Below are 25087 nucleotides of genomic sequence, written 5' to 3' on the forward strand. Positions count from 1 at the left end.
TACCTCTGAACTAATTTTACTCGTTCATCTTTTTTTAGGGAAGACCTACATCACGGTAGGGAAGAAAGTGAATTTTTTCTTTTTGAAAAGGGGTGGCTGGAAATCCAATCTCCGTATCAGATAGTCTTGTAAATTTGACTTTAATCAAAAGTCTATTGCTTAGCAAACTAAAGAGATGTAAAATCGACACACAGCTGAAGATAATGTGGGAAACTCAGTTTTAGGGCTTCTCTGCAGGTGAAAGTTGTGTTAGATTTATCTTGTTTTTTTTTTCCTGGATAAACTGCCTTATGTCTACACCCAATTTTTTTGTTTTGGGTTATGTGGTGTCTCAACCATATTAATCCATTTTGGAAGTAAGTTTACTGACATTCAGGATGGCGGCATCTCCATTTTGAATCAAGTTTTCTGCCTCTGGTAGTCCTCCTACTGCTATCCCACACTACTTTTCTGCAGGAATGGCAGAAGCACCTTAAAAGTGTGGGGGGGGGAGGGGTCATAGGCACCCAAACCATGGCCCTGCCCCTGCCCCAGCACTGCCTTTCCTCCCAAAGCCCTGCTCCCTCGCTCCCTGTTCCCCCTAATACTCCACCCCCTGCTCGCTCCTCTCTGCCTTTCCTTCCGTTGCTCACCCTTATGGCCAGTAAAAAGTGACTTTTAAAAGTGGGGGGGCATGGCCCCCGACCCTACCCCCGCCCATTCTCGGACCTCTGCTTTGCTGCCTATCTGGGACAGCCTATCTGTTTACCTGTGTGCCCTCTGGTGCCTACTTGACTGGAAGTCACCAGCCTGTTTACATGCCAGATGGTGTTCTTTGTGATTCTCACTCATGGTATCCGAGAGTGGGGCATGAGCGGTCATGTGGTTAGAGCAGGAGAATTGGAGCTGAGGTTACCTGGAGTAAGGCAAGGAGCAGGGCTGGAACAAGGTGGGGCAAGTCTGGGAACATGCAGGCACAGGAGCTATCCCGGTGGGTGAATGCTCTGAGCATTCTGCTGCTGCTGGGCTTAAGAGCTGGTCTGCTGACTCTTCCGTTAGGCGGTGTAGTCAATTGGGCAGCCTACTACAGGCCTGTTGCATTCATTAGGTTACGTGGAGACTGGCTCTGCTGCAGGCCCTGATCCCTGACACATGGCAAGCTCACGCACCAGTCACATACTGCACTACACCAAGCCAATAGCAGCCATGTCCCATGCTTCAGGGTGGTCCCATGCTGAGGTTCTGGACTTCATTGCCCTCTGGGAAGAGGAAGCACTCCAGTTCCATCTTAACAGCACTTATCAGAATGCCAAGACACCCAAGATAATATCTACAGGAAGAGCTGGATGAGCTTGAAGACTAGAGGGACAGAAATGGGATGAAATTCAACAGTGTGAAGTGCAAGGTCATGCACTTACCGTCTAATAAGAATTTTAGCTACAAGCTGGGGGCTTGTCAGTTGCAAGTGGCAGAGGAAGAGAGAGACCAGGGCATGTGGTTTGATCACAGTTTGACTATGAGCCACTAGTGTGGTGTGGCTGTGAAAAAGCCAAATGCGATCCTAGGATGTATTAAGCAAGGCATTTCCAGCAGAGACAGAGAAGTATTAATGCCATCGTACAAGATACTGGTAAGACTTCATTTGGACTTCACTGTCTGCAAGTCTGGTCACCCATGTTCAAGAAAGATGAATTTAAACTGGAACAGGTGCAGAGAAGAGATACTAGCATGATCAGAGGCATGGAGGGCCTGTCTTATGAGAGGAGACTGGAAGAGTTTGGTTTATTTAGTCTAGCAAAGAGAAGTCTGAGAGGGGATATGATTACCCTCTATAAGTATGTGGGGGTGCAGGAGGGGTGCAATACCAGGGAGGGTGAAGAGCTCTTCACCCTAAGGGACAATGTTGGCACAAGAGCAAATGAGTATAACTATGTCATGAACAAATTCAGGCTGAAAATTAGAAGAAGGTTTCTAACCATCAGAGGGCTGAGGTTCTGGAACAGCCTTCTAATAGGAGATTTGCAAGCAAACAGCTTAATTAGTTTTAAGAGAGAGATGGATAAATTTGAGTGTGATTGTATGACAGGGCTGTTTGTGATGGTACCCTCACATAAACATATGTCCTATGTTCCTAAAGCTCATGCTTCAGGGTTTCAGCCAGCCACCAGCGGAGGTCAGGAAGGGGTACTTTTCCTCTCAAAATGTATTCTGGGATTATTTTTTTTTTTTAATCTCCTTCCTCTGAAACATCAGGTACGGCAGGAAATGGGACCTTGGGCAGGGTAGGGCTAGGTTCTGATGGGACACTGTGCATTTTCTCTCTCTCAGGTGCTTGGTTGGCTGGTTCCTGCTCACATACTCAGGATCCAACTGATTTGCCACATGTGGGGTCAGGAAGGAATATTCCCCCAGGTCAGATTGGCAGTGACCAGGGGGAGGGGGTGTTTAACCTTCTTCTGCAGCATGTGGATGCAGGTCACTTTGCAGGGTTATCTGGGTATATCTCACAGAATCCTTTCCCTGCCATTGTGGGGGTATAGGTTCACCTGGGTCCAGGGCCAGCTCCAGGCACCCGCGTTCCAAGCAGGTGCTTGGGGTGGCACCGTGAAAGGGGCGGCACTTGTCTTTCCATGGCGGCGGCAATTTGGCGGCATCTTTTCTCTGCAGGCTGCGCCGTGGCGGCAGTTCGGCAGCAGCTTTACTCTTCTGGCTGCTGTGGCGGCAATGCAGCGGCAGCTTCCGTCTTCAGACGTCCTGCTTGGAGCGGCAAAAACGGTAGAGCCGGCCCTGCCTCAGTCCCTCCTATTCTCTGCCTTTGGCACAAACTAGTCTAGTCCCCTGTGGACTGTAACACTTTTGTTCTAATGTCAGTTGTTGGCTTAGTGTGCAGCTGCTGGGTGGTGTTGGTGGCCTGTGATATACAGGAGGTCAGACCAACTGATCTAGTGGTCCCTTCTGGCCTTAAACTCTATGACTCTGTGAAAGAAATAGAGGAGTGGGGGCACTCCCAGCACCAGATCCAGTGCTGCAACAAAGGAAAGGTGCTCTGGCAGGGTTATAGAAAAGCTCTGGACGATGGGAGAGCTCACATGGTCACCATCTGCTATGAGGCCCTGAAGCATACCTTTTGCAAAGGAGGCCACCACAGGACCCCAGCTTGTGGACACCATTGAGAACGCTGAGTGGGAGGAGATGGACCCAGACGCCCATGATCTCTTCTCAAGTCATCCGCAGCCATCCAGCTGCACAACGGCCAACACATCTGCATCCGCCTGTTTGTATTAATGACCATCGGAAGTGCAGCACTTAGCTGTGTTTCCTCCAGGCTGCCCGACAGCAGTTTGAAAATTGTGTTGGCTTGCAAAAGCCAGATGAATGATGGGATAAAAGTAGAAAAATCATGGGAATTTATTAGTTTGACCCCAAGTCCCAGAATTTCAGTGGCTTCTGGTAGGGATCCCATAATTCACAGTTGAAAAAAATTCCCAGAATGCATAGAGCCATGCAGCTGAGCATTGCGCTGTGGCATCTCAGCCAGAATGCTGTGCACTTATTTAAAAGAACAACGCAGTGGTGGGTGGAAACAATGATTCAAAAGGGAAGTAGCTTAACTGAGGACAATAAAGCAGTGGTTTCTTTCAGAATAATTGTTCCTGATTACTTAATGTAGAAAACATAACCTGAAACATCTTTCAAGTGTAGAGGAGCCATAAGACATCACCTTGTGTTAATCTGTATCTTTTGTTGTGTGCTTCACAGTACTCATTCATTATCACACAGAGTGGGAAGAGTGACAGGTTCTGTGGGATAGTGAATGATGGAAAGAATTTACCAAAGATTTACCAAAAAGATGCATTTCCTATTTGTATTGGGTTTCTTTCCTCCTATTCATCTTGTTGTAACGTTCTATGATTAATTCCCCGCCCCCCCCCCCCCCCCCCGTGGCAGATGTAGATGTTTGGCCTGTTGGGGTCAAATGAGAAGCGTAAGGAGAAGGAAGACATGAGAAAACAGGAAAGGATAAAGTAACCGTGGCTGAAAGAGGGAGGAATAAATTAAAGGGAGAATGAGACCATTAAAAGCACTGCTACCACCTATGGAGTGTGCACATGCATCTGATGAAGTGGATTCTAGCCCACAAAAGCTTATGCCCAAATAAATCTGTTAGTCTTTAAGGTGCCACTGGACTCCTCCTTGTTGTTTTTGTGGATACAGACTAACATGGCTACCCCCTGATACTTGACGCCTATGGAGCGTGCACATTTATTATTTCCTGTGTAAGAGGCAAGATTAGCAATGACAGTAGTCGTGTCTCCTCCATCCACCGTCTGCTGAGATGTGTGCACTAGGAGAGCTGCTGTTATGGATGGGTTCAGCTTTCATTTTCCAAACTGTCCAAGTGCTGGCTAGTCCTTCACACTAAGAAAGCTGAAGACTAGTAGAAGTCATGCAATGGGATGATTTGAAAAGGAGCTGGTTAATTTAATGAGCAATAATACTTGTAGCTGCTAAAATTGAGGTGATGAAATCTCATGCTCCAGGTGATGAAATCAGCAGATTTCCACAAAGGTCAGGAAGGAATTTCTTTCCCTCATAGTACAATTGTCAGGTGTATTTGGGAGGATTTCTGTCTGCTGCTGACATAGCAGATATGTGCCGTTGGTGAACATAGGATACCATTCACCATACTAGATCAGATCAAGCATATGTCCCTGTTCTGAAACAGATTCCATCAGTGACCTGTGGAGCTGTCTCAAAGACAAAAGCATTTCGCATGAGATTTTGTATTTTTCAAACCCAGTTCTGGGATCTCATCAATTTTTCTATCAAAATGTTACCAGAATTGTTTGAAATAGTTATCAAACTTTTAAATGTTGTCATGGTTTAAATAAGCAGTTTGATTAACATCACACAAACTTTTATGAAAATGTTGACGTTGTTGACAGTATTTTACAAAAAGTTCTGGTTTCATTAAAAAGCCATTTTTCCTCAGGAAACTTTTTGTACAAAAAATTTTGGCTGGATCCAGTGGCTAGTCTCCTTTTTATCCCTCTTATGTTATGTTTGTCTCTGCCTTGAGTTGAGTTTATTTTGATGTTGGTGTTAAATCTTGCTCTCTTTTTGCTCTTGAGTGAGAACTTCTGCTCTCTTTCTTTAATTTGTTGTGTATACTATGGATGAGATGACATGCACACAGGAATCTAATCCTATCCTTATGCATGAAATATTGTTTGTTATGGAGTGTTATACTCTTTGATGGGGTATCATCGATAACCATTTTTTCCCCAGTCAGCTTCAGAATGGTAGCTTTCACTCTCTTGGTCTGAAAGATTCATGATCATCTGCTGTTCACAGGAACCCTTCTCCACAGTAGCTCCACCCTCTCCTGCCAAGCACACACTTTGAAGGAAGCTGAGGTCTTGTGTATTAAACTAGACTCTAATGAATTGCAGCCCCTTGCATTACAGGTTCTCTTCGTTAACATGCAGTCTGCTGATCCACTTCAAGGCTTGATCAATAGTGGTCCTGGTCTGCTGTCATGGAGCCAAGGAGTCACCCTCATCCCTTCCAATACACTCTCACACACTTTTGGACCAAATTCTTTGCCTTACCACTTTGGAGCCAGAGTCTAGAACTGGATGTGATTCTAAGAATTCAGTGTCGCTATGGGAGACACACCCTTTCCTGCCTGCCTCCAAATCACAGTAGTAGAGGGAATGAGCAGGATAAGTTCTTTGTCATATTGCCAGGAGTAAAATCCCTCCCCACTTTTTCATAGACTAGGGAGATAATCTGATAAATCTTTTCTATCTCCTTGCCAGTGCCCAATTGTCCCCACTGTTACATTCACTAGTGTTTTATTTTGGTTACTTTTAAAGGGATTTAAAAATTTAAAAATCCCACGTCTGTCTGAAAGTTTTGTACCTACTACTGTTAGAAATAGCTGCTAAGATACCATGACTGAAAGAAGCTGAGGAGGTAGATTTCTCTCTCTTTTTCCTGTTGGCTTAGTTGGTGCATTTGATATCACTGTGCACATAGGCGGTTTCATTGTTTTTCACATCTGGTCAGTCAGTTGGTTTCCTTTTTGTTGTGCAAAACATCCACACAAACAAGTGTGAGAAAAACATTTAAAAAGAAAATGTTAGTGTAAAACCACAACAAATTGGCTGGCGGACTCAGGGACATGTGCTTTACCTGAAACTACTTTTAACTCGTTCTCTGAAACTGCTTAGATTTCAAGGGGACAGCAATACTTGAAATGCCCCAAATAATCAGGGCTTCCATCCCTTTCTATTAGAAACTGTTCCACAGGATTAGAGATCTTGCAGTCAGGAATGTTTCTTCATATTCAACCTACATCTTCCTTTACTTAATTTCATCCACTTACTTCTAGTAAAAGGAACTGGCCTCCCACCTGAAAAGTAGAAACCTTGGATTTGAAACACTAGGAAAATTGCCAAAATGTACAATATGTGTACATGGGGCTTGATCTTTTCTATCTGTTTTCATAATGGGAGCCATATAAGTACCTATAATGTCTTAATGTCTCTTTAACGTATTTATCCTCACAATACTCCTGTGAAGGAAGGAAGTGCTGCTAACCCCACTTTATGATGGGCATCTGAGGAACTGAATGACAAAGGGACTTGCCCCAGGTCACACAGAAGGTGTGTGTCAGAGGAAGAAATTGAACTGAGGTCTCCCAAGTCGCAGTCTAGCACCCAACCCATTGCACTGTCTTCCATTCGGAATCTATCCTGACTTCATTTATACTACTTTTACTGGGAGCTAATGGAACTAAGCCCTATCAATAATGTCAGCTATGCTGGAGACAGAGCTGTGTAGCACAGCTGAGGTACTACAGTGTGCAATGCCATTGACTGCCTTTTGGGGGAGGCTGAAACTTCTGCAGTCTCTGGACTCAGGATGTCATACAGGTGGCTGCCCTGAGTCGTCCTGGCTCTGAAGCCCATAGACTCCAAGGCAGCAGAGGGGGGAGGCACAAAGCATGGAATACAGATTCCTGTAGGACCAGTTCTCTCTTGATGTGGAGTATAGGGCTCCCTGCAACCACAGTCCTTCCCTGCTGCTTCTACTTCTCCAGGACCAGCAGTGTACATGTGGGTGGGCAGGTGGGTGTAGCGTAGTCCTGACTTAGTTGTTGGTGGATGTCTGATAGGAGGGAGGTGGGTTCTGTGCTTGTGGAGGAGTTTTCTGACCTGGGGGTGGGGGTGTGATGGAGGTGTTGGGGTGGGGGGGGGGAAGGTTGCAGAGCTGAAGGGCTGGTTTTGAGATGTGGAGAGGTTAGGTAGGAAGTAGAAAGGCTTTTGGATAGGTATGGGGGTAGGGTTGCCACCTGGCTGTGTTTTCCTTGGATTGTCCCTTTTCCTGAAGTAGCTGTCCTGGGAAATGCTCAGTACGCACAGCCGGCTGTCTAGTTTTATGGGCTCTCAGAATCATCCTGGTCGTCCTGTTTTTTTGTACTTCAGAGGTGGCAACCATCAGGGTGGGTCTCGGGGGGTGGGGGAGAACAGGGTCTGCACTGATTGGGTTGGAGGAAGCTGAGAAGGTTTGGGGAGGTTCTGAGCTCGGAGTGAGATGTGCTGGGTTTACAGAGTTGAGTTCAGGGGAAATCCTTTAGTGAATGAGGATGGGGGTGACTTGGTGGTGAGTGTGGGAATAGGGAGACAGCAAGGAGATGATAGGGTAGAGGTAGCTGTGAGGGAGGGAGAGAGGTTGGGATGAGGAGAGAACTGTGTTCTCCCACACTGAGCTTTATGGTGAAGTGTCTCTGTTTTTCACTCTGAAGAGCAGGGCACTGACATGGAAGAGGGCATCCCTTCCTCCCTGCCCCCCCCACCTCACTTCCCCATATCCCCACCAAAGGACTTTCCTGTAACACCTCCCCAGGGCTACCCCAGTTTTTTACTTTCAAATATGATTAACCTTGAGGGGTTATTTTGGGCACCAGCTACCACTGGGTTTTCCCCATGTGTTTCCCCATGGGTAACTCCACTTATTTCAAGTTACTCGTGACTCTCAGTATTGACAGTGAGATCAGAATAAGACCCATTGTCCAAAGGTTTTGTCTGTTTCTAAATTGCCTGTCTCTCCCTCTGCATACTGCCTCCTTCAACCTCTGACAAATACTGTTTTCACTTGGCCACTATCCACAGCAGTAGGAGAGAAGGGGTTAATATTGACCCCCAAGCAATAATAACAGGAAAAGCACATTTCTTCCTTGCACCTGTGCGCTGTCCAGTGGGCATTCTATTGTTCATGCAGTCACAGTGGATCTTTTTCTCTTTAGAGGTTAAATAGCTCTAGCAGCCAGCTGTTCTGTCTTCTGTGCTTTTACCTCTTCTCACAATTCCAGGTCTTTGTGTTCTAGAAACAATTAGGAATAGAGAAATCATTTGAGTTGACCTGATCTGGCCCCACCTCCTGTTTACTGAAGTGTTTAAAAACAACAAAATCGTCTTTTCCTTTAAAGGAAGGGATTCCACTCCTTTCTTCCATTAATTTGTCTAGTACCTCTTGGCTGGCTTATTTATCCCTGTGACTATCTGCTGATATCTTCTAGTACAGTGTAGCATTTACTGCGTTTGAGGAGCCCTGTTCTGGCAAAAAAAAAAACCCCAAAAACAAAAAAACCCACCTCTCCAAAAATGGGGAATGTTTGATTTCTTTAAGAGGTGTACAATACCACATGCAGAGGGGACCGAGTACAGATTCTTCAGGCTCTATGCAGAGACTGGTGTAGATTCTAAACAGGTTTAGAAATGAGTATTTTCAAACCCTTAAGTAACAATTACATGGGCTGCACAGGCACTTCTTAAAGTTTGGTTCTGTGCTGAAAACTGACTTCTGGAACACACGAGGTAAATGTGTCCTTTCCCCCTCTCGTGCCCACTTCACAAAACGTGTCTCCTATTGATAGCAGTGAATGGAGTTCCTTCTTTAGCACAGAGTAGAGACTCTTTGTAAAGCTCGTTCTTGGTGACAGAACCCAGGATTTCTTACACCAAAGCACAGGCCTCTAGCACTTCAGCTGAAGGAGAAACTTCATTAGCTTCTAGAAATAGTAAGTTCTTATTCTTTATGCAGACCTGTAACACTGAGCACGTTATACAAGCCCCCTATCAAGGGTCCAATTGAGTGTCTTACTCAATGTTTTTGCTCCCTAGACATATTTCAAGTCTCATCCACCCACCTCAGTGATGTGGCAGAACAGCACAGCTCAGAGATGGTGCGCTGGAGTCTATTCATCTACAGAAGTGTTTACCAAGTTCCAAACCGTTGAAGACTTGGTACCCCATAAATAGAACAAGTTAGAAGAGTAGAATAGACAGTAGGTTACAAGGGTGAGCTAGCCAAGAGAAACTGTTCCAGATCAACTAATTTGATCTGCAGAACCTATTACTAGTAACAGTGTGCCATCAGTAAAGAACTCAGGCTGAGTCTGTAGGGCTGGCAGACAGGAGGAAAAATCTTTTGACTTTGAATTGATCCCATTTGCTTTGGAAATCATTGTGCAACAACAAGCATGGCTTCAGATGCAGTTTACTGGGCTTCTTTGATTTGTATTACACCTATTAGCTGATTATAGATTTCAACAGGCCCACTTAGGCAATAAAGAAATCTTCCCGAAAAGCAACCTTTAAAGACTGTAAACAAGGGAGTCTAATTGGGGGCACAGCAGGACCGTCAGCGGTGCCTTTATGAGCTAACAGAATAAACTTTTTTTTTCTTTTCTTGTTGTTATACATTTTTTTTTTTGTGCTCGTTCACCAGCTAATTTTGATAGAATTTGCAGGGCTCCAGGAGGAGGCTGTGCTGCCCTGCAATCTAACCCCCCTCCCCCAACCCCCCAGCATAAAGCACAGCTCCACCTGATCAGAGTAAAAACGAATTTTGGAGAAAATGCCTTTCTCAAGGGTTTTGCTGATCTCCAGTGCAAAGCTTCCCAAGATCACTTATCAAAATCTGAAAGCTGCAATCATCACCAAATTCTTCACTCAAATGGACTGACTCAGCAGCAGCAGCTCTGCATCTGTTCCCTGGCTGAACAAATTTACGTATGATATCTAGGGAAGGTCAACACATGATTCATCAGCATCTGCAGGCGCTTCAGTCTTATGTATTTTATTATGTTGAGGCGAGAGAATGAAACTCTGCATCCAGTAGCCTGCAGATTGAGTAAAGTTGTCTTTCCTTATTAGAACAGCCTTCTGTTCCCTCTTTCAGTGATGGATCCTGCTGGAGAGAGCTTTCTTGTGGCACAGCAGTGAGTGAAACCAGCACAACATGTTCAGTGTGGAGGACCTCCTGATTTCTCATGGATACAAATTGTCCAAAACCCCCCCTGCTTCGTACGAGAACAGAAATGATGGATACCAGCCTGAGATTACAGAGAATAGAACTAGTCGGGGAACGCTGAATGGGTTTGAGACAGACTCTGGAGCCTACATTTACACCAAGAAACCACTGGCAAAAGGCAACTTGAGCAGCAGCGAAGGCAGTCATGGGAGCCAAGGGAGGCATGCTGGTCCCGGTTACCACCCAGACCTCCGGGGTTTGTCTACTTTTCATACTTCAGAAGCGGGGTAAGTGTCTGTGTCACTGTCACACCATGGCTTGGCTTTCTGCTCTCTTCCCTTTCATTCTGGCAGATAACTGAGCATGACTTCAGCCCCCCTTACCCTCTACCTGTGATTTGTTTGCTTTCGTGCCCGTCAGTGCACTGAAACGTTACATGATGCAGCACGCTAACATTAACATGCCTTTTTGTAGTGTGTAGCCTTTATCAAAACAGCAGAGGGAAGGGGAGGGGGCAGTTTAATGAATCAGTAACAAACACCCTTTACAAAAGGCCTTGCTGGTGTGGAGGAGAAGCTCAGGTCACATAGGATATGTCTGCACAGAAACTAGCTACCCACGGTTGGCCTGTGCCAGCTGACTCAGGGTCATGGGGCTCAGGCTTGTGTGGCTGTTTTATAGTTGTGTAGACTTCAGGGCTAGGGCTGGAGCCTGAGCTCTGGGACCCTTCCACCCTGCAGGGTCCTAGAGCCTGGGCTCCAGCCCGAGCCCAGAAGTCTACACAGCAATGAAACAGCCTCGCAAGCCTGAGCCCCATGACCCTGAGTCAGCTGGCATGGGCCAATCGCAGGTGTCTAGTTCCTGTGTAGACATATCCTATGTCTACAATGTAAACCTAGGGTTAGTGGGACTCAGTTAGCTGACCCATGTTAGGAACCCTGGGCGTTTTAACCCTAGGTTAATCATTTTCTGACCTGTGCTTGAATCAAGGGATCTGGTGTGCACACTGCAGTGCACAGACCTGAGTCAAAGTAAACATATCCCAAAGCGCCTAGCAACTCCCCAGTGTCGACATCCTAGCTCTAGGAACATGGTTCATTGTGGGAAAACTCTACTGCCCACTCTGTGCTCTTGGTGGGACTCAGGTGCCCGTACGGAGCACATCAGTACATAAAGCTCGTAATTAGTTCCTTTGGTGGCTGTCTCAGCAGAATGACTGTAGTTTGAGAAGGCTTTATACTGAACCACCCTGTAATCTAAGAATTGAGCTCAGGCTAGGCTGAGTCACATAGGCAAGAAAACACCCAGGTGCACCTGTTCTGAGGACAATTAGGACACCAGTCTCCAGGGCTGGCAAACTGTTCAAATGAAACTTTGCAATTCTTAATGTTTAAAATGGGATGCTCAGTTAAGGGGTTTGTGTGTTGGGCTGGTTTTTTATTTATTTTTGTCTGTTTTGAGGTTTGAGATAAAATGTAGGTTTCAGAGGAAAAACACCCAAACACCCCAGCCTAGCTGTTGCCAGCTGCAGAACAGTGAAGTGCATCCCCAGGGCTTGGGGTGCAGTTGCTCCAACACCCCCTGGGGATCCCTTATCCCTGCCCTCACTGCACCCCAGGAGGCAGGGCTAGGGGATCCCCAGGAGGCTATGGTGAAGTTCTGGGGCTGGCTCCCACTCACGGCCCTTACAGTGCACGCTGCCCAGGTGTTTATGCACACGAAGCCCCAGGAAGTCCAGAGGGGGCCTGGGAGAAAGGGCCAGAGAACAGAGCGGGACCAAGCATGGGCCTGGAGGGAGGGGGGAGCGGTCAAGGTGTTGGTGGGGTCATCCCTCCCCCGGCTGTGCTGAGCCAGGAACTCTGCTGCTCCCCCTCCATGCAGGGGAACACTTGGTCCCCGCTCTGCTCTCTGGCCCTTGCTCCCAGGACTCCTGCCCTCCATGGGGCAGTGTGTGCAGGGGCACCTGGGCTGCACGCACTGTGATGGCAGAAAGTAGGAGCCAGGCTCAAAACTTCCCTGCAGTGCAGAGGAGCTGGAGCTGCTATCGCAGGAGGCTGCAGGGAATTTTTGGGACTGGTTCCCACTCACTGCCCTGACAGTTCACACAGCTGGGCACCCCTGCACACGCAGCCCCAGGAAGGGCAGAGTCCCAGCTTAACACGGATTCAGACCCTCCAGCCCTGCAGGTCTTGGGACCCTGGGTCCAAGCCCTAGGTTAGCACAATTGGTGTGTGGTCGCAAGGGGGGTTTGGCTTGAGCCTGGGCTCACATTGCCTTTTTTGTTCACTATTGGGATGTTTACACAGCAAAAATTTTGCTTATGAAAATGAATAGTTGTAAAACACAACCCAGCTCCTTATTTCTCATGTGTGCATCGATCCCTGGTGGATATCCAGCTGAATGCAGCTACTTCTGGGGGAGTTCCCTCACCAAAGAGGCTCACAATCTTTATTTTTAGGCAGCTCTCATGGAGCAAATATGCGAAAGTGTCTGTAAGTTCTAGTTAAGGCAGCTCAGACTCAGTGGAAGCCCTTGTCATCACTTCATAAAATGTGCTTGCACCACTGCACTTCCCGTCGTGTAGCGTGTGCACTTTTGAACTGGAATAAAATGGACAGGAAGGACTCTGTCTAGAACGCGTATTCAGTAGTTAAGTTTTTGTAGCCACTTGTATGCTAAAAATGAACAAAGGGAAGAGGCTGGGAAGATATTTAAAGCAAGGCCAAATATCCTGGGTGGTTATCAGAAAAAGAGGGTCAGTTTCCTCCCCACCTTCCTCTGTCCAAACGGTTTGGAAAGTGTTAAGGTCCTGAGTGAGCAAACGGGATCTTGTCTTGGGACATTCTCCTCCAGTGCTGGCCTTCAGTAGCACTGCAGTGCTGCACCCCCTGGCTGCCAGGCTTTTCTCCTCTCTCCTCCACATCTCCTCCCCTTGCAGGTCACCTGTAAGCTGTTGATCTGGGCGCAGAAGTGTTCTTTCTCCCCAACTAGAATTACTGAAAGGAGCAGATTCAACAGCTGGGCAGCAGCAGTAAGGCAGCCGGTGAGCTCAAAAGGATCTCTGGTCTAGATGTGGTTCCAAGCTTGTTTGGCCCCTTTTGGAGAGAGAGAGGGATGGTCTTTAAAGAATGAGGATGGGGAACCAGTGGAGGAGGTTCTTTTAAGAGCAGGCTTTCCCTCAGTTGGAGGGAGAGAGACTAGTCGTCAGCAGCAAAGTAATATACTACTAGAGGTAGAAAAAATGGCAAATGGGGAGGATAGAGCATGTGGAAGGGAGAACATGGTTGGACTTGGAGCTGGGCCCATGAGGAGGAGAGAGAAAATTTGGGTAAGTACATTTAGGGCACATCAGCATTACAAGAAAATACTAGCTTGCTTGTCTGCCATAGCCAAGATGTAGAGGGAATGTCCTTTAATGCTAGTGTGGATGGGGAAAATACGGCATACTGGCTGTGGTATCTTTTAAAAAAGAGTAGAGTTACAAAACAGGACTGGGTGTCCACTCAGTGTGTCCCTCCCTAACCTCTCATGAAATGGGAAGTAATGGAGTAGAACCTGTCCGTTTACACTGTATTTAATATTAAATCTTATTTTTAAAAAGCTCCCTTTTGCCCCTTAGAATAGGGACCCAAATATTGGGCCTGAACGGCCGTAGTTGTGTCCCTTTTGTTAAAATGGCTACCTCTCTTTTTACATGCAGCATGTCCTACTACACACCAGCCCTACCAGGAAATCTTACAAGCCCTAGCAGTTATTGTCTATGGAAAGCATTTTGTTTAAACTCTCATGTTTTCTGTTTTGCAATGTGTTTCTCTTGCATCTGGAGAGAAATATTAGGGCCGGTGCTGCAATCACTTGGTCGGGGGATGATCTTGCAGACTCTCTCTCTCTCTTCCAAATGGGGACACTCAAACGCCTCTAGAGGGCAGAGTTTATTTTTTCTTTCAGCTACTGATCTAATTAATGTTGGTAGCTAATTGGGTTGGTTGCTGATGGAAATTCAAACCGTCCCCATCCTGTCATTAAGCAATGGCTTTCTCTTGTGTCATTGTTTCTCCATCTTTGGAAATGATTTTTTGTGTGTGTCCTCTATTCTGCACCCCCCATATAAGGTCTTTGCTCCCCCTTACTCTTGCTTTGCACCACCCCCTTCAGACTCCCTCCCTTGAGCCCTAAAACAATGTTAAGGAAAGATGACCCTTTCCTCTCCCAGACTGCAGCAGCTGGCCTCACTGGCTGAAAACCTGAGATGGGGTAGAGCAGAAGCCTCTGTTAAGCAGTGGGTTTCCTCTTGGGGCTGGGAGCCATGGCCCCACTTTTTACTGGCTGTAAGGATGAGCAATGGGGGGGGCAGGGAAGGGGTCGGAGAGTAGTGAGCAGGGCCGTGGTCTTGGGGGGAAGAGGCAGCACAGGTGCAGGGCCTTGGGAGAAGGGGTGGTGCAGGGGTGGGGCCATGGTTCGGGCACTGGTGGCCCTCCACTCTTAGGGAGCTTCCACTGCTCCTGTCCTGGGGAGCTGGTGGTTTGAAGTTCTTCTCCCCGTCCTGATTTTCAGTGGGGACAGTGGTACTAAGGTCACATGGCTCCTCCCTAACCAACTGGAGCAGTGGATGTAGAAGCAATAGTGGTGAAGCTCGGAAGCTGCTCCCGTCCTCTCAAGCTGCAGCTGATCAGCATGGATGAGGGGCATAGCCTCAGGTGGGCTGTGGCTCACCCACTTAGCATCCAGGCCCACCCAAATCGGGGCCAGAGCCTCCCCAATCCACGGGCTGGGAGGCGGTGAGTCATCCCAGGCTGGGGTGGGTCTGGGCAGGGCTAGTGCTGGGGCTGGAGAGCGGGGCAGCAGCACGTGGTGTCGGCAGGAGAGGGACTTGGGCGGCCGGATGAATAGACACCGCGCTGGGGGCGGGAGGGGTGGGCGGAGCTCGAGCTCCAGCGGGGCCCCCATCTGCCCCATAGGCATGCCTCGCAGCCTGTGTGCTCTGAGCAGTCTCCTATTCTGGCGCTTGCTGAGCAGTAAGGGCCAGCTGGAGGGGGCGGGGAGAAGCGGGCTTTTCATCCCTCTTCCTCCCCCTTCTCCCACCCTCCCCCTGTCATTGCCTGCCCACCCGAAAGTCGAAGCCGACCCAATTTTCCTGTCATAGGTATGCCACTGGCAGGGATCCTAGTTTTCCGTGATAAAAATTTTTCTGACTTAAAACAACCTAAAAATCCACGTTTTTCCACAAGTAAAAGGAAATGCTGAGCTTTAGTTTTCCCAGGCAGCTGGGGTTCGGGTAGTCAGCCCCGTGTGATACTTTCAGCAATACTGGGACTTTCAGTAAAGTTTAATTAATAATTGAGATATGTTCTTATTTTTTCGCAAAATATACAAACTAAAGATTCGCTGTAAAAACACAAATTCCGTGTTTTTCCACAGAGAACGTATTTTTAGGATCCCTGCTGATCCGTGATTAGCAGAACTGCCCCCAGTCTGGGATATAGTAGATTATGGAGACCTGTAAAAAAAAAAACAAAAAACAAAAAAAAAACTACATAATTCCTGCAGTTGTGGGGTGAATTTAAAGCCCTGTGACTTCCTCCATGAGAGAGGCCATAAAATGGATGTAAGAATATTATTCATGCGGTGTGTTGAGAACTAAGTAGCTAATAGACATACAGTGTTTTGAACACCAGATACTGCACAGTGATTATTATTAGTGTAACCAAGTCACACTTGTAAATTCTGATGGATGATGACCAGAGACCATGCAGCCTAGCGTATAGTATTGGCCTCCTATTTGCAAAGGCACTGAGTTCAAATACTGGTAGAGTTGCTCTTTTGTTTAAAAAATTTCCAAAATTGTTTTTAAAAGTTTGTCATCGGTGTAATTTCAGATGGAACTAATTCACGCCACATCTAGGGAAATAATCAAAGAAACTCTGATCTAGAATATTTCCAATGTGGGGTTGTTGTTTTTTTTTTTAAATAGAGAGACAGCAAATGGGCTTGACAGCACATGTGTACTACCTATAGGAACGGCTCTGTTAGAAGAGAGTTTTTATCATATAGGTCGTGAGCCTGTAAATACTATCCAACATGAAACTCCCATGGGTCCCCCCATGCTTATGGGACTAAGCACTACAGCACCAGGGAGTACGCCGTGTTTGCAGGACTGGGTCCTGAATAAGGCATATTTAGAACTCGCACCGGCCCTCTATCCAAAGATCTCAAAGCGCTTTACAAAGGTGGGTATTAGCACAAATTTAAGACACAGGGAGCTTAAGTGGTTCAAACGAGGCCACCCTACAAGCTACTGGCAGAGTGGAGAATAAAATCTAAGTCTCCTGACTCTACTCTCCAGCTCTTAATGGATTGGTTAATAAGCTTTCTTTATTACTGATTTATTCTGTTAAATATAGTGGCCTACATTTTCAAAAATGTCTGGTGATTTTTGGTGCCTCAGTGATTGGACACCCAACTGAAGAGGGCAGGTGTACTGTATAACGTTTTTGTGTTCGTATCACCAGTTATATTGCAAGTAGTGTAGGGCAGAATTGCACAGTAAGCGGTGATGTCACCAGATAGCAAAAATTTTCACAACAGGTACCTCTTGATCATTCTCAACCATGATAACTGTTCAGTTATATTCTCAACTGTGGATATGGCCACACTATCCTGGATACAAAATTATTTCTCCATGTGGACTAGTGCAAGGCTATTACTTGTCATGGTAGATGTTGCACTGCTTCTGAAATCAACTCAAGTTTAACTCAAAGTAGGGTCATCGGTCTTCTTTTCTATTACATTAATACTATTTTCTTCTAACAAGAGAAATTGGAAGGGGGGTTGGAGGAGAGAAAGATTTTAAAATTTCTATCTTCTAACCAAAATAACAACATGAACAACATTTCATTCCAGTAGTTTAATTTTTTTCCCCCCAGGATTTTTCTCCGTACCACTAAATGCATCTTTACCCATGCCTCTACTATCCTCATTCCTGAATCTAATTGCTGTGAGTCACATGATATAAACTGAATAATGTTCTCTGCCTCATTAATATATATGTTACAAGGTTTAGAAAAGCCCTAACATTACCTTTCTTTAAACATGCTTTCTGCATTCTAGTTGCTATGATGACATAATGTAGATCTTCAGTATGGTGTTTTACATCATGTTTAGAACTTCCTTAGTTACTATAACTACAAACTATTGTTTAAACAACTTCTGTAAAACAATTTGGTTACATTCTCGCTATCAAGGAGGCAGGATTTTCTCTCCTCTGAAGCATGCATTATAACTAGGGGAAACATTCACATAATTTCATACATTGAAGGCTGACTCTTCTTTGTTTTCTGGTGGATTCCCACTAGGAATCTAGGTAACGCTTCTCCAGTAGTTATTCACAAACGCTACTTTCATATAGCCAGGGCATTTCACTGATCCATCATCAATAACAGTGATCACTAACCTCAGTGTTGATTTACTGCCTAGAAGACCCTCCAGTGGTGTTGATGTGTTATAATCTTGAATAAATACTGCTTGTGATTTTGTACTTGGTGTGTTTTAATAGTTTAGTATGACTGATCTCTCCATATATTTTATGTCCTTTACCAGATCTTGCACAGAACAATGCATAGCTTGTCTGTTCCCTAGACCCAGTCACTCAGTCTCTCCGGTCAATAGCTACACAACAGCATTATAGCATTATGAGAAAACATAAAGGTAGCAGAGGTGGCCTTGGTAATCTCCAAAGGCTGACAGCATACAGTCAGCTGCAGGCTCCCTCATGCTGAAAGATATAGTGGTTTTCACCCTAACTGTGGTAAAATTTCCAATATAGGAGATGTCCCATTATAGCCCATGGATTAATACAGGCTTTTAATATTGAAACCCAGAAAGCAAATTGCAAATTGTATTTTATATGGTGAACCTTTCGTTCAGACAATGGGTTTTAATCCATCAGACTTAAAACAAAAATAGTCTTTATCCCAATGTTTTAAACATTTTGCTTGATAGGATAAAGTTTGCATACGTAAAAAAAAATTATTGAAGAGTGTTCTGAATGTGGATTGCTACATTTTCATTCAGAATTCTGAACTTTATTATCTATTTAAACCTTTTTTGTGAGAAGATTATTACTTTTTTGGCAGAAACCAAGAGCAGACTGTACATAGAACTCAGGGTGGGGGAGGAGGAAGGAATTTCTTGGGTTCCATCTACATTCTTGTCCTATTTATGTCAATTTTGATTTTTCTCTCTTGTGTTATGCTGGTGGCAGTTACATAGTAAAATAATGGCAGTTAGATTTTTGGACACCTTATTTACAAGAACAGCAGAACCACAGTATAACTAAAAGATAAACTTTTAATGCAGAAAACTATCAATTTTCCTTTGGAATAGTATGTAAAGTATTTCACACCATGCCTGGAAACATGGAAAGGATCTGATATTGTCTGCTGGATTTAATTCAGAAATCTGCCTTCTGAATTTCTATAACTAAAGTGTTTGTTTTAGCCTTCCTTTTTCATGTTTCAGTGATGTGTTTTGCTAAAAACAATTTTAAAAGGTTACACACAAAAATTAACCTGGTGTTTAAAATCTCATTAAAACTATATTCACATAAAAATGATATATACCACAATGGTGATATATTTGAAGCATCTAGAGAGACTTATTCCTTAAACCAAACACAAAAGATCAAATTAACCAGCACCATCTTCTCTTTCAACCCTTGTGCTATAATGCAAAATCCTGTTTCTTACAGAAATTTACATTAAGAAATTCCCCCTACTGCCTTCTCTTTTTAAATCTAGAGTCCTATAATCTTATGCTTGCCTACCCCTCTGCAACCCTGATGAAGTCAATGGGTTTTGATGTAAATGAGAGCAGAAATTAGGGTTCAAAGCCTTGTTTAACATGGTCAATTCACTTTTTATAGTATGTATTCAGTAGGATTCTACATGTCTGCACAGCCTACAACATTGTGCAAATTGTTTTCTAACAGCTAAGCATACCAATAAATAAAATAAATGCCATGCTAATGTGCATGTGCATATAGCTTAGCCTCCTTCCTTGCTTGTGAGAAAATGTGTATGTTAATTATTAAGAGAGGATTTTAATGTCCTATGGCTGTGAATAAAGTACAGAAACTGAGAGTGGAAACCCTATTGGCATAATTCAGCATTTGACCCTCTAATAAAATTCCCTATAAAGGAAAGAGACTGCATTTTTATAGCTTGCCTGTGACACTGCATTTCTTTTGCAGGTTTTATGACAGACCTCTGTTAGCATGGTCTTCGGGGCCCAAGACTGATAAAGATCTGGCCTACTGGAGAAGAAGAGGACAAGACTTTAGCGTCTTACTGGATTACACCGACAAAGGAGACTCTGAAATGAAAGGATTGGCACCACCCCATGGAGTGTACAGACATGCTAAAGAAAGTCAGCTGGAGGTAGGAGCAGGAACAGAGAGTGTGACGAGAAGTGGCTTGCAGGAGACCTGGAAAGTGCCCGGTGATTACAAATGGCAAAGTTTAAGAACAGAAAGCTGGAAACAACCTACAAAATTTGGAAGACAAATGTCTGATGGTGATAGAGAGAAACTGCTTCAAGATCTATACTCATTGAGCCTGGGAGACAATGTACTTAGCTCCCATAACAAAGGGAAATCACAATCATTGCCAAGAGTTCTTTCACCAGAGACCCTGAAGTGTGTGGAAATACCCTCCCTGGTGAATAATCATCACTTCCTAAGTGGAACTAAAGCACCCTCTGGTCCCCAAAACAGACTGCCTTTGGAATTCACAAAACCCAGGGAAACTGGAAGCCACCTTCTTCCTCTGGCCAAGCCCAAGTATGGCAGACCCCTTAAACCTCCATCCTATGAACTGCACCGACAGATGAGGGCACCGGTAGAAACCAGTGGCTTTCAGGACCACCAGCAAACAGATGAGCCTGTTTCATATTTAGCTAAAGGTAATGAGCTGAAGCAAGACACTTACATTCCAGACTCTGGTTTAGAGCCCCCTGTCTATATACCACCTCCATCTTACAAGTCCCCACCTCAGCCAAGTGTGAATCAGCATTCCCTCAATGAAGTGCCTAACTATGACTTGTGCTTTGACAACAGTCAGCGGCATCCAGTAGAGAGGACCCTCAGCAGCCATCTACCCTTCACTAGCACATTGGAAACTAGGGGTGAAGACTGCAAAGATGACCACCTTCCTCATGGAAAACAAAGCCATTCCAGGCACACTGATGACTACCTGCATTCCATTCAGTATATTCCTTTTGATGATCCTCGAATACGGCATATTAAAATAGCACATCCAGAGAGCCTCCAGGACAACACTAAACACACTGAAAATACATGTAGGACCAATCCTACTGCTTTGCAGGAGAGAACTATCGAACTACAATACAACAGTGCCTTTTTGGATCCATCAAACTTACTAAATACTGTAAAGGGTGAGAGAATTCCCGACAGCACCACAAATAACAGGTGGTTGGCAGTATCCAACAGAGATCAGGAAAACTGGGCCTTGCCTGACCAAAGAGACAGTGGTGACACAGATAATCACCTCCCTGAAAATGAAAGTAATCAGGAGTACCCAAAGGGCAACCTTTCTGTAAGAAACCCACATATGGATAGCACCTGTGAGACTGTTACTAGAGTAAAAAAGTTTGAACCTGGAACTGGGATGCAGAGCAAAAAGAGTTCAAAGAAAAAAATGAATGAAACTATATTTTGTTTGGTGTCCATCCCAGTTAAATCTGAATCAAATCTGCCAGATACTGATAGGAACAATAACTTAACACAGAGCCCTGATAAGAAGAATGAATTTGATAACAATGGAGCTTTGCAAGAACAAAGTCTTTTAAGTATGTCTTCCACCGACTTGGAGTTACAAGCTCTCACAGGAAGCATGACCAATAAAACCGAGTTACAAAAACAAGAGCTGTGGAAACCAGAGGAGTTCAAACAAACGAATGACCTCAGATTTACTCAGCCTACAAAACACAGGGAACTCAAATACTCTGGCTCTTGGCCAGGTGATCAGTACAAAGACCAGCAAACACAGACCTGTTTCACTGAAGACTCGAAAAGGTCACAGTTTTTCCATGGTATAAAACCTGGTGAACCAAATAATAAATTGATGGCTCCAAAATTCTTAGCCTGTACAGTGTCTTTGGTTGGGTCAGAACAGGCAGGTTTATCCCCCGATGACAGAAAATGTAGGCAGAATACATACAATATGAAAGGTCAGATGAACCTCAATCCATCCAGCAATAGTGCTTTTTCAAGGACTGCCACCTCAGTAATTCAGGTACATTCACCAAAGGCATACCAGAGCCAGCCTTATGGGTCCTGCACAACCATGCCTACCCAGGAAAGGGAAACTGGCACAATTCCCAGGGGCGATGTGGTCAAGGGCAAAGCAAGTGCTCCCTGCAAGAGTAAAGAACTATTTGGTCAGTTTCTCTTGAAACCTGTTGGTCGCCGTCCCTGGGATGCAATAAGTGAGTTAGAAAGTTTTAACAAGGAGCTCCAAGAACAGGAAGAAAGCACTAGTAGTGAAGATAGCGTGGAGAGTGAGGGAACAAAGCAGGACTGTGTTCCTACAAAGATAGGGACCTCCAGAACTGATGAATCAACCCAGGAACTCAGACCTTGTAAGCAGCTAAAAACTGTGGTACCAGATGGTCCTGTATTTAAACAAGGAAGAGTTAAAAGTAAGTCTGAAAGTTGGAGTACGGAGCTTAAGTCTGATGATCCACATATCTGTGTTGGATCACAAAGCTCCTTGAATGCGAAAGAGAGCAGTAGTTTAATCAAGCCAGCAGATGGAAGTGTGATAACAGAAACAAGAAACCAGGAAGTCAAGAACAGAACAAACAAACAGGGAGCTAGTTCAGGCCCAGTCAATAGAGTTTTGTCCAGTAGTCCAAATAATGCAAATCAGAGTAATCCATTCAATCATGTGGACTTAAAGGAGACAAAAGAGGATAGAAATTACATAGCTAATATGTTAGATTTTGTAAAACGGAACAAAAGCGCAACTCCCAGGAGTGATAAACCTTTAGAGAGAGGATCTATAGTAAGATTGTCTTTAACTAGTAGAAATCAAGGTCATTCTGAGCCAGATTTGAGGTCGGTGGGACTGGATATTGATCCTGAACCTGGTGCTAACAACTCTGATTTTTCTTCTAATGCAAATGCAATGGAGATCCCCCAAAATGAGTCACTGCAGGCAAGAGCTGCAAGGATTCTGGGTATAGAAGTAGCAGTGGAGTCTCTAATTCCTGGGAACAGAACTGGCCTCCACCAATACACCAGTCCTGCAAATAGTGTCCAGGATCCTGAATTACCAGTAGGTGGAATAGTACGTGACAAAGTAGAAACAAAAGACCGGTCTTATGAGGGCAGACGAAAGTGTGGCTGGACAGAAAGTTCTCTCTTTGTTGGAGAGAGAGACTTCTCGTTTTGGACTGGTGAACACCAGAGCACTGACCAAGAAGCCAGATCTAAAACTCTGGTAATTGAGCAAGGTTTTGAAGAGCATGCGGGTCTCAACAGGCAAGATGAGGATCCAGACCTGCCTTGCAAGTCTGTTACACATCAACTTGCTGAAAGAAACGTGATCATTCCGAGCTCGGAAAAGAGAGTTAGAAGCACCTCAAAGGTGATTGAGACGTTACAAGGCAAACTTGCCTCTCCCCCTAGCCGAACAGTCATGGATCGTTTGGTGCGAATGAAAGAAGTTGACTCGGTTTCCCGTATGCGGCGTCTGAGTATCAAGAGTGCAGATTCAGGGGAGGAAGTAGATGAGGAGAAACCTCCAAGGGTACAAGAGGAGAGAGGAAGCTATGCCCCACTCAGCAGTAATGAACTCTCTCGCAAAATGGTGCACACAGGTGCGGTTTCCAAGCGCATTATCTCTCTCGATGAAAATGGACACGTAACTACGATAGGCAAGAAGAAGGCTGACCGAGATTTTTGTTTAGGTAAGGCCCAGTTTTACCATTATCTGGGATTCAGTTGGGCACTGTTTTAACAGGGAACGTACATCAACTCCCTCTGTGGTATCCTTAGAAGAAGTAACATTCCTGTTTACCTACTGCCACACACTACAGCTGCTAGTAATAGTAATTTAAATAGTAATTTAATAGGCTATAAACAGATTAGTTGTCAATAAAGAGTTGTATTTTTCTTGTAGTGAGCATTATCCTCTACGTTATTGCAGCCACTTGGATTCCGATTACTGAAGTTCATTCATAAAGTTGTAGGACTTTCCCGTTACCTAATGGATTCAGAAGACTGCATGTGTCAGAAATAAAGTGAAATTTCACAATACCTGCCCTGGTTTTGCACTCCAACATAGCACACATTATGATCCCACCCTTTCCATGACTGTCCAGGTTTTTATTCTCCAGTCAGGAACACACCACATCAGGACTGAGAAGAAATAAAAAATACTTATAAACCTGATATATTCTAATCTGAAGCCATGGAGAAAGGGTTAAATGTTCAGGGTAGAAATTGTCTAGATAATATTCATGAGACATTATACAAAATGTTTCAGATAACTGATATCCCCCAGGAAAACATGAGGCCAAACCTTTCAGCATATGCTTTGGAGTCCTCTGCTCCTTGGGTCAAGGATAGTCTTGTCTGCTACTTAAGTAACCCCAAGTTAACTTACAAATTGATCAACTCTCCAGAACAGCTCACATCTGGTCTTTTGAACATAGTGATGTGATAATTAAATGAATGGGCATCCTTGAGAAGTGTAGCCATAGATCTATATAAAGTCAGACATGCCACCTGTTCAGAGACTTTAAAGTGTTTGGAAAGAGTAAATGCATGGTACTTGGTAGGCAGGTTGATAACCCAGTACTTAATCTTTCTTTTGTTTTCCCCACTTCCTCTCTAATAGCTGAAAACCCACAAACACTTCTTCTTTAACCCAGTCAGTATAAATCTATGTAAAATTCTCCAGTGTAGGGAGATGGAGATTAACTTAACCATACTTTAGAGGGATTTTATTTGTCCCCATCCCAGCCCCTGGGATGAATTGCATGAATTCTAAATAAGCATCAGAATCCCCCCCAGCTCCTACTGTTCAGGCCTTAGTCTGTTTCATTTTCTGCCCCCTCCATCTCAGATTCTCCTTCTGTGTTGAACTATACTGTAACTCCAAACTCACTGTGTAGGCAAATTCAACTTCCCTGAATTAACGAGGCCTACTGTGCCTCAAAGAGGTTTCGTGTGTCTTCCTCCTTTTGAGACATTCTGCTGGGCATGAGAGCAGCAGCTGAGCCTCCCTAGGAGCTCTTCCAGTGTACACTGCTGCAGAGATGTATCAGATCAGACTTTATGATTTATTTATTTGTATTACTATAATGCCTCAGAGCCTCCGTGGTTTCCCAGGACCCCATTGTCCTAGGCACTGTCCAATCACAGAACAAAAAAACCCAGTCCCCTCCAAAGAGCTTACAGTCTAAGTGCCCTGGTTTATGCCAGAGTAAATCAGAGCTGAATTGACCCCTACTGCTGAATTGTACAGTTTGTTCCCATTTAGATACAGTCCCCCTTGGTGGGGACAATGCCACTTCAACAGAGCAAAGAGAAGAGTTTTGCTCCTTTGCACCTGTAACAGCATTTCCCACAACTGGATAGAATTTGATCTTCATTTCCCCTTATTCAATATAATAGAGGGCATAGTGCTCATGTACAGGGGTTGGGAAGGAATCTCCTCCACTAGCATCCTCCCATCCTCAAAACATTAACTTGTTCACACCC

The 25087-nt window shown here is 44.8% G+C and overlaps 1 protein-coding gene across 10 annotated transcripts in view; it reads left to right on the forward strand.

Moving 5' to 3' along the window:
• The window catches only part of JCAD (junctional cadherin 5 associated), an 87617-nt gene that overhangs the window by 52420 nt on the left and 10110 nt on the right, over positions 1-25087 (forward strand). For 5 of the 10 annotated variants that reach the window (XM_043541399.1, XM_043541401.1, XM_007064285.4 and 2 more), the window contains 2 exons: positions 10231-10589; positions 19550-23289. In XM_043541399.1, the coding sequence (XP_043397334.1) occupies positions 10291-10589; positions 19550-23289 (4039 nt within the window). In that variant the 5' untranslated portion in view covers positions 10231-10290. Of the gene's footprint in view, positions 1-9170; positions 9233-10230; positions 10590-19549; positions 23290-25087 lie in introns of all 10 variants that reach the window. The other 5 variants (XM_043541402.1, XM_043541403.1, XM_043541405.1 and 2 more) reach the window with 2 other exon arrangements.

This window comes from Chelonia mydas, chromosome 2 (genome assembly GCF_015237465.2).
Source record: "Chelonia mydas isolate rCheMyd1 chromosome 2, rCheMyd1.pri.v2, whole genome shotgun sequence".
Taxonomy (NCBI): Eukaryota; Metazoa; Chordata; order Testudines; family Cheloniidae; genus Chelonia; species Chelonia mydas.